At 37.7% G+C, this 18848-nt stretch overlaps 1 protein-coding gene across 5 annotated transcripts in view; it reads right to left on the minus strand.

Moving 5' to 3' along the window:
* Positions 1–18848, minus strand: part of CNTNAP4 (contactin associated protein family member 4) — a 297138-nt gene that overhangs the window by 86372 nt on the left and 191918 nt on the right. For all 5 annotated transcript variants that reach the window (XM_058440476.1, XM_032156379.2, XM_032156377.2 and 2 more), the window contains 2 exons: positions 11870–11976; positions 8335–8454 (listed from right to left, as the gene is read on the minus strand). In XM_058440476.1, the coding sequence (XP_058296459.1) occupies positions 8335–8454; positions 11870–11976 (227 nt within the window). The remainder of the gene's footprint in view (positions 1–8334; positions 8455–11869; positions 11977–18848) is intronic.

The raw sequence follows: 18848 nt of genomic DNA on the forward strand, positions 1-18848 counted from the left end.
AATATACCTGCTTGAAGCCTTTGTCTCTTTCCCTTCTGGATCACACTGAGTGAGTCTTCCCAGTAGTTTAGCATCCACTGGGTCACAATTAACACCTGATTCTAAAGGTATTTAAAGATGCTTCAAGAGATTCAAGGCCATAGTGCATGGCAACCATTAAAGAGTAGCTCATAAAAACGTTTCCTTTTGAAATTCTAAAATATTTCAATATTATGATAGTCCCTGTAAGTGATTTTATTCTCTAATAAAAAGCACTACAAGGTGTGATGTTAAACAGACGCCACACTTATCAGGCCATCTAGATGTTCAGGGCAGAGCAGACACAATGAAATTGTCACAATAGATTTTGAGCAACGGAGATAGGTGCCTTAAAAGCCAGGTTCCAAACCTCATGTCCTTCATTAATCTGGAAATCTCTGAAAAGTCTCAAATTAGAGCCTCTTTACTGTTCTTTCAGACATGAATGAGTGATCTGAAGTTTCTACAAACGCCTATTTAGGGATAAGAGTGGTAAAAGACATGGACTTCATCACAATTTGTAATTCAATACTTTGTGGTTGACTTTATTGGTCTTTCCTACCAGTCTGCAAGCTCTATGAGAATAGCAAAAGTTGCTGATCTGGTAACAATCGTATCTCCAGCACATATCACAAGGCTTGATACAAAATGCAGAAGACATTTGTTGAAGAAACGAGGGAATAAACAAATGAATGAATAAAAACAATGCGTTGTTTAGATTAGAGCACAACCTCCTAGGTTATCTGATTCAGATGCTGTGGTGGCTCTGACGTGTTTGTTGCTTTGAGCTGCTACATAATTCTATAAATTGTAGATAACTAATAGAATTGCTAAATCATGTGAAATCTGAAACTGTGACGGGCCCTGAGATGTTACCCTACTTGCAAGTTAAGGAGTTATCTTGCCAATACACAGATTATATCTATCTGTTTATTGATCTATCTACTACCTACCTACCTGTCTAATCTATACTAACAGACACAGAGGACCTCCGAATCAGGGACCATTCGCTCATAGAGAATCTCATCAGCATCAATCCTTCATACCTCAATTTCCCACCTGCAGATGGGAGTGCTAGATAGAGCTGTGCCTACGGGAGTTGTACCACAAGAGGACGATCACAAAATTATGAGGCTTGGACTTACAGAGGGTGCCTGGCACACTCTCTCCTCCTTCCCTCCATAGAGTGATACAGAGACTTTGGCTCTGGAATGTCACAAATTTTCTTTAGAGGAGAGAAGGTACAGGTCCTTAGGTTTTTATTACTCTTAGAAAATAAGCAAATGCATCTGGGGGAGATAAGCCTTTAAATCTCTTCAGAGCAATTCACTATCTCTAACTTCCAAGAAGCATTTAATCATCCTTTAACGTAGGTTGCCAGAATTTTTTTTTTTTTTTTTTTTGTCTTTGTCTAGAAGTAAAGGCACTGTTTCCTTACAACAAATAATTATTGTCTTGTCTGTAGACAAGCAACTTCTACCTGGTTGAGGTTCTAGTGACTTCCCTCCTCCACCATGGATGAATCCAGTGTTGCCTCCATATGCACATTTGTTTCCATGTTCCTTATGTGTAGATACGTCTTTTCTTTGGATTCTCCTTTGAACTGGTTGTAATATCTTTCCAATTTCTTCATTAATAATGCATTTTAAAAATCTTTAAAACTTTTTAACTTTTATTTTCATATCTGTATGAGAATCATGATTTTACTTTATTACAAATTATCTTTTACTAAATGCAAAAAGAGAGGTAGGGTAAGGAGACAGGGAAATGAATAAGAGATAGCTGAAATAGGCAGAAAATCTACATTGAATGGTAGTTTGGGTCTACTCACGTCTCTCCCTGAAGAGATTTCAATATTTGTAAATAAAGCAACTGAGTAATTAAGAACTTGATTTACCTTAGGCTGGCTGCTATTTTTCAGTGTGATAACAGTGCAAAGAGAAAACATGCTGTTTAAGCAATACAGTTGCAAAGCTTGTGTTGCTTCATGCTGAATAGCTGAAGGTGATAGATGCGATAAAGACCCTAAGAGCAGGTAGGAAGTGCGGTCTTAAGGAAAGCAGAGGAGACAGGAGGGGAGACAGCCAGCCTTCTGGAGCAAAGCTCGATGTAAATTAGACTGCATTTGAATAATGGACAGTTACATATTAACCCTCATAGCTGTTAAGAAGGCCTTTATTATTGAAATCTCTAAAGTAAAAATAATTATGCTATTGTAAGTCTTATGCTCTCCAGCTTTCTCCTGAAATGGTCTCTGGAGCTCCTATCTCAGAATCACCTGGGGCACTTGTTAAAAATGCAGACACCTAGGCCTTGTGTTCTAAACTTACTGAGTCAGGGAAACAAAACCCAGGAATTTCGGTAATGGGGCCATGAGAAGGGGTGAGTTTAACCCACAGAGTTTTCACTTTTAGAAGAACCTGAAAGTCTCTGTTCTGGCACTCATCAATTTCTCCCCTCTGGAACAATCATCCTTACACTGCAATGTTTGATAACGAGAAACTTCGTGAAAACAAAACAATTTCATTATAGAAAAAGCAATGAAGGCTGGGCGCAGTGGCTCATGCCTGCAATCCCAGCAATTTGAGAGGCTGAGGCAGGCGGATCACCCGAGGTCGGGAGTTCGAGACCAGCCTGACCACCATGGAGAAACCCCCTCTCCACGAAAAATACAAAATTAGCTGGGCATGGTGGTGCATGCCTGTAATCCCAGCTACTCGGGAGGCTGAGGCGGGAGAAATGCTTGAACCTGGGAGGAGAAGATTTAGATGAGCCGAGATTGAGCCATTGCACTCCAGCCTGGGCAACAAGAATGAAACTTGGTCTCAAAGAAAAAAAGAAAAGAAAAGAAAAAGCAATAGGGACAGCCCCTGGGATTCACCTTATTCTAACTAATTATTTTTAAATTATGTTTGGAAAACTGTTTACAAAGAAATTTCAGCTTTTAACATCGTTTAAGAAATTATCCATTCAAAATAGAGATATTTTGTGTGTATTTTAGCTTATAATGCTTAGAGGTATTTTAATACATGTGGAATCATTTGACACTAGTTCTAGACTAATAACTGGATTTTTTAACAAGACACATATTTGCATGTTGGTGATTCAGCATTTTGTCTTATTTTCAGCAGTCATTATACCTGATCTATGTAACTAGAAGATATGTTATTGGTTGCAAGCAATGAAACATTGATAGAAGGTAACCCTTCCTAGTGGAAAAACTTTCAGGCGATGAGAAAAGAGACCAGTGCTTGATCTATTCCTACCAATATTTTCACCCTGCTACACTTAACCTCCCTGAGCCTTGGTTTCCTTATTTGCAAAACCAGATCAATAAGGAGAGTTTCAAGCTACACTTCCTACACTTAACCTCCCCCATTCTTGGTTTCCTCATTTGCAAAACCAGATCAATAAGGAAAGTTTCAAGTAGTAACATGTATTTCTAACTGGGTTGCAATACTCTGGGGTTGTCACTTTTGTTTGAATATGTTCCAATATTCCAGAGCTACTGGAGACATTTAGCTGTCTCTGGGTATCTGTGTTTCTGAACATCTTGCTATCCACGTGGCTTTAAACTTTCTGAATGTCCTCTTTTTCATCAATACTTTTAAATAATCTTGCTGAATGAAGCACCTTCAATCTCTGCATACTTCCAGTGACTCCAGTCTTTTTTTTTTCTTTCATTTCTCTCCTCTTTGGGATCTATGACCCATCTGACCTCATTTCAAAACCTAAGCTCCTAAAACATGGAATTTGTTCTCTCTCTCTCTCTCCACACACACACATACACACTCTTCAGGTCTCTGAGGATTGTTTAGTCTTAACTACAATTTTTCCCCAAATAATTTATCAAAGATATATCTTCTATAATAAGGTTCATTAATTTGCTACATAATATAAAAAAGTAAATGTTGATTTAATTTAAACAATACATTCAATAAGATAAAATTGATAATTTCATTATCTTTTAGATAATAAAAATACATATGGCCTATAAATTACTAAATTATTACCCATAATAAACATAAGATATAGATATATAATAGATACTCACTACACACAGATTCTCGTTATTTGTGAATTTGCCTGCTTGCTAAAATTTATTTGTAACTCCAATGCTTTCACCGTCATTTGTGAACACATACAGAGCTGCAAAAATTTGGCCTGCCTGACATTCACATACCCCGTTAGACCTGAACAAGGAAACACTGTTTTCTTGTTTCAGCTCTCATACTATAAACAAATGTCTCATTTGTAGTCTATTAAGTGCCACATTTTTTGCATTTTTGTGCTACTGGTTGGTGATTTTGCTGTTTAAAATGACCCCCACTCCCAGAAAGGTTGTCGAGTGTTCCCAAGCACAGGAGGCTGCATGCAGTGAGCCTTGGAAAGAAAACACGTATGTTAGATAAGCTTTGCTCAGGCGTGAGCTAAAGTGCTCTTGGCCATGAGCTCAATGCTAATGAATCAACAGTATGTATTAAATAAGGTGTCTTTAACCTGAAACACACATAAAACAAGATTATGTATTGATTGGTGGATGAGACCGTTGTGACCAGAGGCTTGCAGGAAACTAATCTTACGGTGCTTCCCCCCAGGAGTAATTTGTTCAGTGTTTTCCAATCCAGTGTTCCTGGTTACTTTACGGAACATAATGACTGCAAACAATGAGAATGGATGGTGTGTGTGTGTGTGTGTGTGTATGCGTGCTTCTTAAAGCTTCAAAGACTAAAGATATTTATCAACCTACTGCTGTCTAATTTCAGAATGAAACTTCCTATAACACGTGTATGTGTATAGCTCCGGATGCATTTATGGGAACGTAGAATTTACAGGTTTGTAGTGGTGGATGGTTACATAAATCTCACTCACAATCCAACCTATCCAAGCTGGAAAAAAAAAAAATAATAAAACATTTTGGCACTGGAATTCGTATCTTACACTTGTAAAGTCTTCTCTTTTTTTTCCTCTGTAAAGCCCTCTCTCATTTGTTATGTTTAATTCTCACATACCAGAGTTGCCAGTGCATACTAAAGTTTGAGAACCACGAAGTCTAAAACAGTGATTCCCAAACCTAAGTACACATAAGAATCATTTGGAAGATCCATGATGATATTATTTCCATTGGCCCAACTCAGTGGTTGCACTGGATGAGAACCACCTGCAGTGCTGTCTGGGCATTCGTACTGTACAGGCAGGAGAGCTTCATTGAGAAGACACATATGCAGGAACGACCATTTGTTCTGGGCTGTTTTGGTGTATGGAGCAATGTCCTCAATGGTTGTGAGACAAATGGAAGCTACCAAGTTGTGTTAAATGAAAAACCTTTGAAGACACAAATTTATAGCAATTTCTGCCAAAATATGTGTTGGCACAGAGTTTGCCACCACCTGCAGTTTTTAGAACGAAACATTCATTAGTATAAAGAAGCGGTTGCTCCCATATTCAAATGCCTGCTCAGAATCTTGTTTGAACGTGGAAAAACAGACATCTTAAACTGAAAAAAAAATGTGTAAAACAGAGCTTATGATCTTTCACCTTAAACCTTTTCTGATCACATCTTAAACAATGACAATTCAAACACTCAGTTACCCAGGGCAAAAACTGTGTCGTTATTTTTGGCTTTTTGTTTTCTCACACCTCATAGGTATGCAAAGAGAAAAATCCAACACCTTTCCTCCATCTACAGTGCTATTATCTGGTACAATCAGTCCTGCATTTTCGCATTACTTGAAATGGTCTCCCAACTCTTATAAAATACAATATGCATGGTCTCCTCACTCCTTTCCACCCATGCTCCTGAAGAAGCATTCCCCAACCCAGGAACAGTTGCAATCCAACTAAAGGAAGTCAGATTGCATCCCACTGTTTCTTAAAACTCCTCAGTGTCTTCTCATCTCATTTCAGAGTAAAAAACCAAATGTCTGACAACATAGTCATGAAGCCCATACTCTTCCCCTCCCCACCCAACTTGCCTCTCTCCTCTCTTCCTACTCCCCACTAACTCACCATACTCCTGCTATCCTAGCTTTGTTGCTGTTTTCTGAACACATGTGGTAAGATCATCTGTCTCAGAACTTGGTACTTTGTGTTTCCTCTGCCTGAAAGATATGTTCTCCGATTTTAAGCACCAAATGTGTTAAGCAACACCCTCTGCCTCAATGTATAATAATATTGCCCTTTTCCTTTGGTTTTGCTCCATAAAATACTGACTTCTAACACTGTTCAATGTAACTTTCAGCAAATGATAAGGTTTTACATCTACAATGATACATTCCATACTAGCCCTGGGAGGCTATTAAGCAGTTACAATGCAGCCAGTGCGACTGACGAAGTAAACTTAAGAATAGAAAAATAGAGATGGGGTCTCACTATGTTACCCAGCCTGGGCTTGAACTCCTGGGCTCAAATGATGCCCCCGCCTTGGCTTCCCAAAGTGCTGGGATTACAGGTGTGAGCCACTGCACCCGGCTGTAATTTAATCCTATTTTAGTTAAATTTTTAAATTTAAGTTTAAATTTTTTAAATGCAGTCATTTTGTTTTGTAATTAATTTTAATTAAATTAGAATTTAAATAGGCACTTGCTAGTGGCTACCATGTTGGACAGTACAGTTCATCTAGAATCTATCTTGTGTGTGTGTTTGATGAGGAAGAGATCAATACCCCTTTTACTGACATTTACATACAAATTCCATCAGTACTACTGGTTGAAAAGACCAACTTTCCTTCATTACATATCAATGCCACCTTGGCAATAAATCAATTATCCATATATGAGTAAGTCTGTTTATAAATTCTCTATTTTGTTTTTATTGGTTTATTCGTTTCTTTTTGTGACAGCTGTATACAGCTTTAAAGAGCCTATCAGTATAATGCCTATATCTAGTAGAGTTGAATCCTTCAAATTTGTTCTTCAAGACCAATTGACCTGCTTCGTCTTGCCTCTTCATATTTACTCATGAATTTTAGAATATGCTTGTTGATTTTCACCAAAATAATCGCACCAACCTACGAACAAACACCCTGCTTGAGTTTTAATTTAGGTTTGCACTGAATGAATATCTAGTTTGGAAGAAGTGATATTACACAATATTGAGTCTTCTAATCAATGAACATTTTTTTTTTCTGTCACCAGGCTTAAGTGCAGTGGCACAATCTCGGCTCAATGCAACCTCCACCTCCCAGGTTCAAGTAATTTTCTTGCCTCAGCCTCCTGAGTGGCTGGGACTGCAAGCGCGTGCCACCATGCCCAGCTAATTTTTGTATTTTTAGTAGAGACGAGATTTCACCATGTTGGCCAGGATGGTCTCAATCTCTTAACCTCATGATCTGCCCACCTCAGCCTCCCTCCCAAAGTGCTGGGATTACAGGCGTGACCAATGAACATTTTATATTTCTCCATTTATTTAGGATATTAGTTCATCTAAAGGGCGTTTTATAATTATCTGTGTAGAAACCTTGTACATCTTTCATTAGATTTACTACCATGTATTTGAGGTTTTTTATGCTATTGAAAATATGATCTCCTAAAAGTTTATTTTCTAATTTTTATAGCTGATATACAAAAATAAAATTAACTTTATGTTTGTTGTTCAATGACAATCCTAATAGTTTATCTGTAAATTGTTTAGAGTATTTTAATACATAACCTGATTATCTATGAATAGTGAGAATCTTAGTCTTTTTTCCCCCAATATTTATATTTTTCATTTTTTTCTCTTGCTTTATTGCACTGTCTAGGACCTCCAATACAATGGTGACGAGAATGGTATTAATGCTGGTAACGGGAAAAACTTTCAAATTCCACTATAAACTAATATATGGTGTAAAGTTTTCTGGTCTTTATCAAAATAAGGAAACTTCCTTCTATTGGTAATTTGTTCAGTGTTTTAAATTATGGATGAATGTTGAATTTAATCAAACATATTTCCATGTTTATTAATTTCTATGTAAATTTATGTAAGAATACAAGAAGACGTAAACTCTATGCTTACGTACATTTAAAAAGTAAATATTCTTCAAAGCTTTTACATGTATCAATCTTCTCCCAGAAATAGTCTATACTTTTTGTTTGGGGACATAATTGGAAACATTTATTATTAGATGTTTTACACAGATGCCACATGCATTAAAAGACGTTTAAAATCATTACCATTTAATTATTTTTTTAAGACTTATGTTCAGTTTTTCAAAGGAACAATACACATTTTAATCAAGTTGCAAATTAGGTCAACATTCTGCTTATTTCATTTTAATTTTGCCTATTTAAAACATGTATGCAAATTTAACTATAAAATAAAAGCTGATTAACTCACCAGTCATATTGCAATATAGAAGAAATGGTTCCAGGGGACCACTTCCATCTGAATCTATATAGTAAAACCCTGAAGTATTTCCTCTGTGCTTATAGGCTTCACATGACTGCTCGTAGATAGCTTTAAGAAAAAAAATCATCATTAATGGAATAGCATGAAATGAATCTCTTAACTTTTAATTTGGACATGAAATACTGCAAATCTTGAAATTTAACATGTACATTACTGACCAGAAAAAAGGCAAAACTTACTTTAAAACAAAACTCATTCTTTTTTAAAATTAATATGGATGAAAGTGATGTGATAACAAAAAAATGAGGTTGATTTTATGACTTCTTTAAATCACTAAAGGAAAATGAGATTACTTGGTCAAAATCAAAATTCAGCTACTTTGACATTATGAAGAAGAAGGAAAGAGAAGGTAGGTGTTTAAATGTTGGAGGTTTATAAGTGTAATGTCATAACTTATCTTGTGGCACACATTTTGGAAATTCTAGTAGCACCTTGTAATAACCGAAGGTCTGAAGTACAACAATGTTAACTTCCTTAAATAATCTGCTGTTAGCCAATAATTATACAATAGAAACATTTTAAATCATGTTATAACTATACTCTATTCTCACTGAAAATTAACTATAGATAAAATATTTTTTTCATAAAACAAATGGGATTCACAAAGCCCATCAATAACTTTGAGTAATTTACAAAAGAAACTCCCACCAATGCTCTGTAATGAGAACTCAAGATAATTGAAATTCAAAGCAGAAGAAATACTTGTATGAACTATGCCCTCAAGTGGTTTCAATGTGTTTAGATCCATAATCGGATGTTTGGATGTTTTTAATTATATAATCCTAAATTTGCCATGTACAAGATTTCATATTAATACACTTGTGTATAATGCACACCTCTCATTGAACACTTGGCCAAATATACTGATAACTTCTGTTAAGCATTTTATTCTGTGAAATAAGAAATAAATAATCCCCTGAATATTTGTCCCTGAATCCATTTTAGTTTTGAAAATTATGTTAATGAGTGTTTAGACAACGTGAAATACTGTGCCTAATTTGTTCAATGTTACCAAAATTTCAAGTAATCATTTACTTCTGCACTTCTCCACAGTGTGACGGTTTTATTTTGTTCCTATTATATATCACGCTGATAGAGATATAAGCATGGTTCATTTTCCAGTCACATTTGCATTTTGTGCACTGAAATGAGTATGTAAAAATGACTAGTTTATACATTTCTATGTACACATGCATATGTTCACAAAGTCCTTGAAGGAGTCTGGCAGAATATCATAACTTCGTGGTGGAACTGGTTGTGGAAAAGGATTGGATGAGAATACTTGGAAGGACTTCTGATTTGTGTGTATGGCTTGACTTTTTATAACATGACTGTTGATTTATGTGTATGGCTTGACTTTTTATAACATGACTGTTTAATGATTATTTCCTAATAAGGCTTTTTAACAAACTCCATCTCCTCCCCTCCACTATAACCAAGACTGTCATTCTGGCTTCATTTCTCGGAATAGTTACGGGCAAAAACCCTTCAGCTCTATTAGAGCTGTCTTCTCAAGAACCTAATAAATTAAACTCAATTATTGTATCAAATTGTGGGTCACAGATGAAAGTAACTTTATTATCTAATTTTTGTCTTCAGAGTTGTTTGGTTTATATTTAGATTCAGTCATTGATAACAATTAAAATGAACAGTCAGTGAAAACACTGAATAGCTTTCTGTTTTGAGTTAGTTACTACATGAGGATAATGGAGGATGTAAAAAATTAAAATATACTGTCCCTCCACTAGCTGGGTGTCCTGGGTCAAATAACGTGGCATGTGGGTACAGGTGAGGTGTTGGCTTCCATGTACAGGTGAGGTGTGGCTTTATTACCAGCCAATATTCTTCATAAAAATCTTATGAGACACCTCAGTATACACAATTCATGCCCAGGAATGACTCCAGCAACAGTGGTAGGGCTGGGAGATTCTCTTGGTGATGTCTTCCCAAGCACCGAATCAGGGCTTCTGAGGGTCCTCTGCGCAGGCCCCCAGAGCTGGGAGCCCAGGATTCCAATCTCAACACTGGCAGGAGCACAATGCATTGTATAGTGTAATAGACCAAGGGTGGTGAGACCGATGACTTTGTACTTAATACCCATACCTTAAATCAAGGATATAGGAGGTAATACCAGGAGTTCAGTTGCTCAGAAATGTCAATAATAATCGGAAAAAATTGGGGGAAAATGGGCGTTTTGGTCTTCCCATTTGTGCACCAGAACAACTGGATGATGAAATAAAATGGGCCTTACAACACATGCAAGCCATTTCATCAGAAAAAGTAATTCAGGATTTGTAACACAGAAGAAAGGGATATTGGTTGTTATCCCAGGCTCTAGAAGATGATGTCACATGTTCACATTCTCACTCTGCCTCAACTATTTTAAGTAGCCTTGAACAAGTAGATTAATATCTATTTCTTTATAAGTAAGCTGCGTATAATAGTATTTACCTACTAGGGTGATCATCAGAATTAAATGAGTTAGGACATATAAAATACTAGATCAGTACCTGACATTTAGAAAGTATTGAATAAAATTAACTATTTATCTACCACCATAATTTAATCATTATCTACCACCCTTTTCCTTATCACCCTCATTAAATAAGGTTGCAAGATAATATAAGGATTATCTAGTGCAATAGACTGAAGGTTTGTGTCTCCTCAAAACGCATATGTTGAAACCTAGTCCCCAGTATGGTGGTATTTGGAGGTGGGGCATTAGTGAAATGATTAGGCCATGAGAGTGAAGCCCTCATGATTGGGATTTAGTGCCCTTGTGAAAGATTTCCCAGAGATTTCTTACCCCTTTCACTATGTAAGGACACAGTGAGAAGATGGAAGTCTATGAACCAGGAAGCACACCCTCACCTAATCTGCTGGCATCTTGATCTTGAACTTCTCAGCCTCCAGAATGGTGAGAAATACATTTCTGCAGTTTGTAAGTCACCTAGGCTATGGCATTATGTTACAGCTATCCAAATAGACTATGGCATCTAGTCTCTACTGGATATCTGAATCTTCATACCACAAACCACCCCACCCCAGTCCATCCAGGGCTGTTTCTGAGAATCTCTTCGTTTAATTGTATGAATAGTAAGAACTTGGTAACTGAGCATGTTTCCACTTGTACTGCGCCTTCTAGAAAGTTTAGTGTCAAAATGCTGGCCCAATTCAAGTAACAGAACAAGATAACAAAATTCACGTTCTGTATTTTATTAGTTTTCAATCCTTAGCTACCTTTCATCTTCTATATGTATTTTCCCTTTGCCAAGTAGCCTACTGTCTTCTCACCTGTTTCATATTATGCAGTTCTATAGGCTATCTTGACTACTTTATGAAATGAGATGTGGATTAACAACTGGATGCTGAGTTGTTAATATACATACACACAGCAATGAAAAGGGAAATGGGACAAAGAAACCATCACAGGGGCAAGAAAAAGCAGATGTGTTCCGCTTACAGTTATGGCAAGTAGCTCCTCTGTAACCAGTGTTGGTACAGTTACAATGAAAGGCGCTCCAGGACTGGGAACACTCCCCACCATGTTCACAATAGTTGGGCAAACACCTAAAAGAAGGTGCAGATACAATCACCAGTTTCCATTTTTAGATATCTTAAAGTATTGACCATTTATACATGGTCATGAGAAAGACAGATGTCAACTATAACGTAATGACTAATGATGCTTCAGTCTGTTGTTAATCACTTTAATCACAGAACTAAACCTTAGATCAATAAATTCATCAGATATCAGCCAATTCTCAGGCAGTTGTGACTGCTTAATTTTCAACATGTCTCACTATATCAGAGCCCTTCATTTTCCCTAAGTAACATAACACGAATTCAATATGTTGGCAGAAATATCAACGGCATAGATGAAATAACATTTTATCACATTGAATTGCTACATTGAACACTGAAAGAAGGAATACAGATAAAAGAAGAAAAGAAAAAAGGAAGACAGAGGAATATCTTTCTTCTCTTGAGGTATACTTCTGGGAATATGGGAGAATACACAGTATAGGCTCACAAATTTCAAGCAGTGTATTGGGGTGCTCTAAGGTGCAAAATAGAACTCACAGGGACTCCCAGGATAATTGAAGCCTTCAAGAGAAATATCTGTCATACTCAACATCTATCAAACACTGTGCGACTAACTAGCTTGAGGTATTTTAGTTTCCACATGAGATCATTATATATTCCCTTTAATCACATCCTATCTTTGAGGAGCAGGGTTTTAGTAACTGATTTTTTAAAAAGCAAGTACCATGTGAAATCAATATTGAACAAAAATATGAGGCTACTGGAGTCTCATTTTTTTTTTTTTTTTGAGACAGCTTCTCACTCTGTTGCCCCGGTTGGGGTGCAGTGGCACAATCTCGGCTCACTGCAACCTCTCCCTCCTGGGTTCAAGCAGGGGTTCTGCCTCCTGTATTCTCCTGCCTTAGCCTCTGGAGTAGCTGGGATTACAGGCTTGCGCCACCATGCCTGGCTCTGGAGTCTGATCTGATTTTAAGTCTTGAGAAAAGGTGCCGTGTTCAACAGGTAAACATGTCCAAATACTAAGTAACTGTGTTTAATTAAAAATAATTTTTTCCAAATCACTTATATTACTTTTTTCAAAAGGCTCCTAAGTTGTTATGGCATTGTTCAGTTTTTTGGACCTAAACCACTTTTTAAGGTTAGGGATATACTACTAGTGTTAGGAATGTCTTTTGGCTTAGGGGCACAGTGAAAATTACTGAGACACATAGGGCACCATAGATGAAAAAGTTTGGAAAGTTTTGTTATTGACTCAAATAGCCCTAATCAGATTTTTGACGCCTTTTAGGATTTAGAATGAAAGATACACTGAGATCAAGACTTTAAATACCCTCATTCATTACAGATTAACGACTAAATAAACTACAAAACCTGAAAGAACATATTTGTGATGGGGTTTCTACCGTCTCCTTTATTAAAACTAAGGATGAGAACTTCCTGTTTTGCTTATAGAATTTTTCCAATTTTGACTGAAAAAGATATTCTGGATTTTTTTCCTGATTATAAGGACTAAAATGGTACTAACATTCCCCTCTGCTTAACCACAGTTCAGATAGGTTTCTTGCGGACTGTAGGCCCTCAACCTCCCTTACCTTAGAGCATTTACTTTAGAAAACTTTCAGTGATCAATTCTTTCTTTGTGCCTTTCAGATGTAAATCTTCTCCCGGCCACTTGCCACTTTCACAACCCAGGAATGTCTTTCAAGGACCTGGGAGTCACCCCTTTGAAATGTAAGCATTAAGAAAGATACAGCCTCTGTCTCCCAATCTCTGGGGAGGTAGGAGCCTAACTTCTTTAAGCACCAATAAGCAAACACAGATGGCCTCATCTCACTGACACTGTCAGCCAGTTGTAAGGAAATAAATACTTATTAAGTTATTCGTAGCTAAGCCACTTTTAAAATCAAAGTGTCAGGTCTATCTTTTGGCTTAGAGGTGCGGTAAAAAGTTACTGAGACAGGTAGAGCACCATGCACAAACAGCCTGGGAACTTGATCAAATAGCCCTGATCAAACTATCGATACCTATTAGGATTCAGAATGAAACATACCAAGAGACAAAGGTTTTAAATGCCCTCATTCATCCCAGATTAAAAAAAAAAAATTACAAAACCTGCCAAGAATATATTCATAACAGGGTTTCTGCAGTCTCCTTTATTTTTATTTTTTTGAGATGGAGTCTCACTCTGTTGCCCAGGCTGTAGTGCAGTGGCGCGATCTTGGCTCACTACAAGCTCTGCCTCCCAGGTTCATGCCATTCTCCTGCCTCAGCCTCCCGAGTAGCTGGAACTACAGGTGCCTGCCACCACGCTTGGCTAATTCTTTTGTATTTTTTAGTAGAGACGGGCTTTCACCATGTTAGCCAGGATGGTCTCGATGTCCTGACCTCGTGATCCACCCGCCTTGGCCTCCCAAAGTGCTGGGATTACAGGTCTGCCATCTCCTTTATTAAAACAAAGGGTGGAAACTTTATATTTTGCTTATAGAATTTTTTCCAATTTTAACTAAAAACAATATTCTGTATTTTTCCTGATTATAAAAAAAGAGATGTTCACTGTAAAGAAATTAAACAATCCAGGAAAAAATAAAAAAGAAATGTCACTGGCAATCTCACTGTGTACGAACGACCACTACAAACATATAGATATTTGTGTATATCCATAAATATACAGAAATGCTACTTTACAATCTGCTTTTTAAGAAACCAAAAATTAATAATGGGCATCTCTTCATTTTCGTTAAGTTTATACATATTTAGCATTTTTATAGATTCACAGGAATTCATTAAAAAATGTGTCATGATTTATTTAATTTTAAGCATTTCAAATCAATGACAATGTGTAAAAACAGGGAGATTTTAAAATATTAAAACAATAACAATTCTAGTTGGTAATCAAACCAGAAAGGACATTATTCAGAAAAGGCTTCCCCCAACCCACCCATGGAGTATATTTATGTCTTTTTATTTTTTTAACTCTTATTTTAAGTTCAGGGGTAACTTCTGAGCAGGTTTGTTACCAGGTAAACTTGTGTCATGAGGGTTTGTTGTACAGATTCTTTCATCACCCAGGTATAAAGCTTAGCACTCATTCGTTATTTTTCCTGATCCTCTCCATCCTCCCACCCTCCAACCTCCAATAGGTCCCAGTATGCATTGTTCCCCTTTTTGTGTCTATTTCTCATCATTTAGCTCCCACTTCTAAGTAAGAACATGTCATATTCATTGATTAGTATTCACAACAGCAAAGAGACGGAATCAATCTAAAATGCCCATCGATGATAAACCAAATAAAGAAAATGTGGTATCTATACACCATGGAATACCATGCAGCCATAAAAAAGAATGAGATCACATCCTCTGCAGCAACATAGATGGAGCTGGAGGCCACTATCCTTAGCAGACTAATGCAGGAACAGAAAACCAAAGGCTACTCTATAGCAAACCTCAAACCATGTTTTAAAAGGAGTTCAATGTAAGTGGCTTTGCCTAAAATCCAAAAGAATGACTCTTAAATGGTTGTGATACATATGATATTTCTGCTTGATCTGCTTCAAAAAGACCAACTGAGTCAATTTTTCTTGATTCTTGTTAGACTAGATTTTTCCTACTTTTAATTCAAATGTGAAAGATTAAATGGTGAATTTTATTTAAAGTCATTATATTATCGTAATGTTTACTACTAGTAACCTATGGCAATTTAGGTTCTATAGTACTCATTCTCACCAAATGTTCTAAACCATTGTATTTTACACTTTTCTCCTCCCTACTCACTCCAATACAAGATAAGACAATTGATTAACCCACTTTCTTTAGCCACTAAAGCTTTTCCTTGGACACTGCCATCATTTCCATTGCTTGTGAACTTGAACAAATGCTTACATCAACATACGCAAACCTAAAGTGATAGTAAGATTTTGATTTCTCCTGATTCCCTGTCCATTACAATGCAAATTTCAAAAACTTTCATAAAATGTAAAGATTTGCTGGAATTAATACTGAAGTAAACTCTATACAACATTATCACATTTAGGGAAATAAACTTAAGTGCCAATGAGCGCCAGGATAATGGTGACCATCACAATTCAAATCTTACATTCTTCCTCAAAACTTTGATATTGACAAGAACCAACCTCCTCATATCCGTAGCCCTCGCCTCCAAAAGAGCCATGCCTTCAGTATTACAGGAGGCAGAATAACACCACGATCTTCAAATCAACCGGAATACACCCTGTATGTGAGCGTAAGGAACAAAGGGCAGGCTTGGGGTTCCATGGAGAAGAGGGAAGGGAAGGTAGGCAGGTAGAAACTCCACCAGAAAGGAGGAGGAAAACAATGGGCCTGGATGGAGGATGGTGCCATGGAGGCTGGAGGCCAGACCCCGAGGACTGGGTAGTAGGGGTGGATTGGAAGGACAGGTGATAGAAGTGCAGAGGCTGGAGGCAAGGAAGCCAGAAGTTGGGTGCTGGGCTTGCTAAGGTCACAAGGCGGACGTTGTCACTCAACAGCCTCTTAGTTCCTGTCAGGGGTCTCTGCAGCCCTGGTGTGCTTTGATACCAAATGATATACTAAACAATTTCCTTGAATAAGTGTTTTACGTCCAAGCAACTTTGAAAGAATTGTTGTCTTAGTAGCCATCACTCTTGCCCCAGCCCCACTCACATTTTGGCCCCAGATGTGGGGACTTGGATAGCAGCTGCCTTTTCAGTTCTGTACTCACCCCTCAGCCACCCCTCTCTGAAGTCCCTGCACTAAGGGCCACCCCGCTGCATGTCCACAGAGGACAAGGGGAGGGCTTCTAAGAGTGTGTGTGTGTGTGTGTGTGTGTATGTGTGTGTGTGTTTGTGTAGGGAGTGACTCTGTGTAAGGAAGATGTGAATATAAGAAGTCTGGGAAGGACTTATGAATGTAGAAGTGTAAAAGGATGGTTGTGTGCACGTGTGTGAGTGTGCACGAGTAAGGATTAATATGTGAGGAGTTGTGTAAACGTGTGTGAGGATGGTGTGTGAATGCGTAAGGAGCTTTGGACTATGTGAATGAGCACATGAATGTGTCCACGTGAGAGAAACGATGTGCAAAGGCCACACTGGTGCATGTGTGTAGAGTGTGTGTGAATAGCCATGTGGTATGAATGTGAGCACGTGTGTGCATTTGTATTTACACCTTTATCTGTAGGTTTGAGCCAACTTAAAGTATTACAGTTTTTTTAAAAACCTGCATTGTTTTAAGTTCCTGTCAGATTGTTAATGTTTTCATTGTTAGTTCCTGGTTTTTTGTTTGCTTATTTTTCTTTTTCGAGACGGAGTTTCACTCTTGTTGCCCAGGCTGGAGTGCAACGGCACAATCTTGGCTCACCGCAACCTTCATCTCCTGGGTTCAAGCGATTCTCCTGCCTCAGCCTCCCAAGGAGCTGGGACTATAGGTATGCGCCACCACACCCGAATAAATTTTTTTTTTGTATTATTAGTAGAGACGGGGTTTCACCATATTAGCCAGGCTGGTCTTGAACTCCTGACTTCAGGTGATCCACCCGTCTTGGCCTCCCAAAGTGCTGGCATTACAGGTATGAGCCACCGTGTCTGGCTGGCTGTTACTGCCTGTTTTTAATTATACTTTATTGAACCATCAAATGATACATTTATTATGCATGGATTAAATATTAACCACCCCAAATGTTAACTTGTACCCAGAGGGGCTGCATGGCATGGCAGGCAAACATTTCAGGGAGACTTCCCTGGATCCAGAGTGCTGGGGCTAGAGGCTGGGCTCTGCCTTTTCTTAGCCATGTCATTTTAGCCAACTTATTCTCTCTGTGCATCTGTTTCCATATCTATAGGAAACAAACACCATGAAGAACAGGTTCTAAGAGATTTTGTGAGGCTTGATTTAAATGCTCATTCATGTTAAGTGCTTAGCATAAGGCCTGGTACACAGATTTTTTGTTTTAAAGCCTCCATTTAATTCTTGGGATCCATCCATCTCAGGACACCATGTCAGTAGGTAGAGCATATAAGACCAAACTAAACATGTATCTTCTTCTGAGTATAAGACAGCAGGTTTAGAGATACACTTGGAAATTTAAAAAGTATGCAAATGTTACTTTGATTTTTGCTATATTTTTAAGATTGTTAGGATTACTGTTAGCCTAAAGCATCTTTTAAAAAGAAACATGTATAGTCAAGATCTATCCATAATTTGCTAACTATTTCTGAAAAGAGTATTTAAGGTATGGCACTAAAGTGATGTATTCTCCAAATGTGCTGATGGTCCTCTATTTTACAGAAAGTATGTATCTTCAGAAAGTAGGCAACCGGGAGTCCTTGTGTGAAATGGCAGCTCCAGAACATGGTCACATAGGACAAAGGGTAGATATACTTGTACCAAATGAATGTTCTGCAATCTGAGATAATCAACATGCACTACCATTCAGAGTGTGCATGACTGAGCTTCTCCCTGACAGTTTCCCTGATGGCTGCTCCCCATCAGGGGTTGGGGAGTCCCTGCCTCTGTGAGCAACCCTCATGTTGAGAAGCCAGGCCCAGGAAGTCTCTCTGCGTGCCCTCTCCCAAATCTGGTTTTAGGTTCCAGAGCTGTTAAGGTTGTAACTACGGACAAGTTCACGACAAATGGACCCATTAGTCATTCAATCCCCATATCAAGCCAGGTGAGGTTTAATGTCTAAATTATCTCTTTTCATATCATCTTTCATTAGAGAAAGAATGGTTTTCTCTGCAAATTGTTTTAAATAAAGAAATGAGTATTTGTGGGGAGGAAATTATGTCCTTCTACTCTTATTGCTGAATATAGTTATCATTACTGTTTTCTAGACATAATGAAGTAGCTATTAGTGTTCAAAATAGGATTGACAAATATTACTAAGTGGCCTGTTGGATACAAAT

The sequence above is a fragment of the Hylobates moloch genome, unplaced genomic scaffold (assembly GCF_009828535.3).
Source record: "Hylobates moloch isolate HMO894 unplaced genomic scaffold, HMol_V3 SCAFFOLD_6, whole genome shotgun sequence".
NCBI lineage: Eukaryota > Metazoa > Chordata > Mammalia > Primates > Hylobatidae > Hylobates > Hylobates moloch.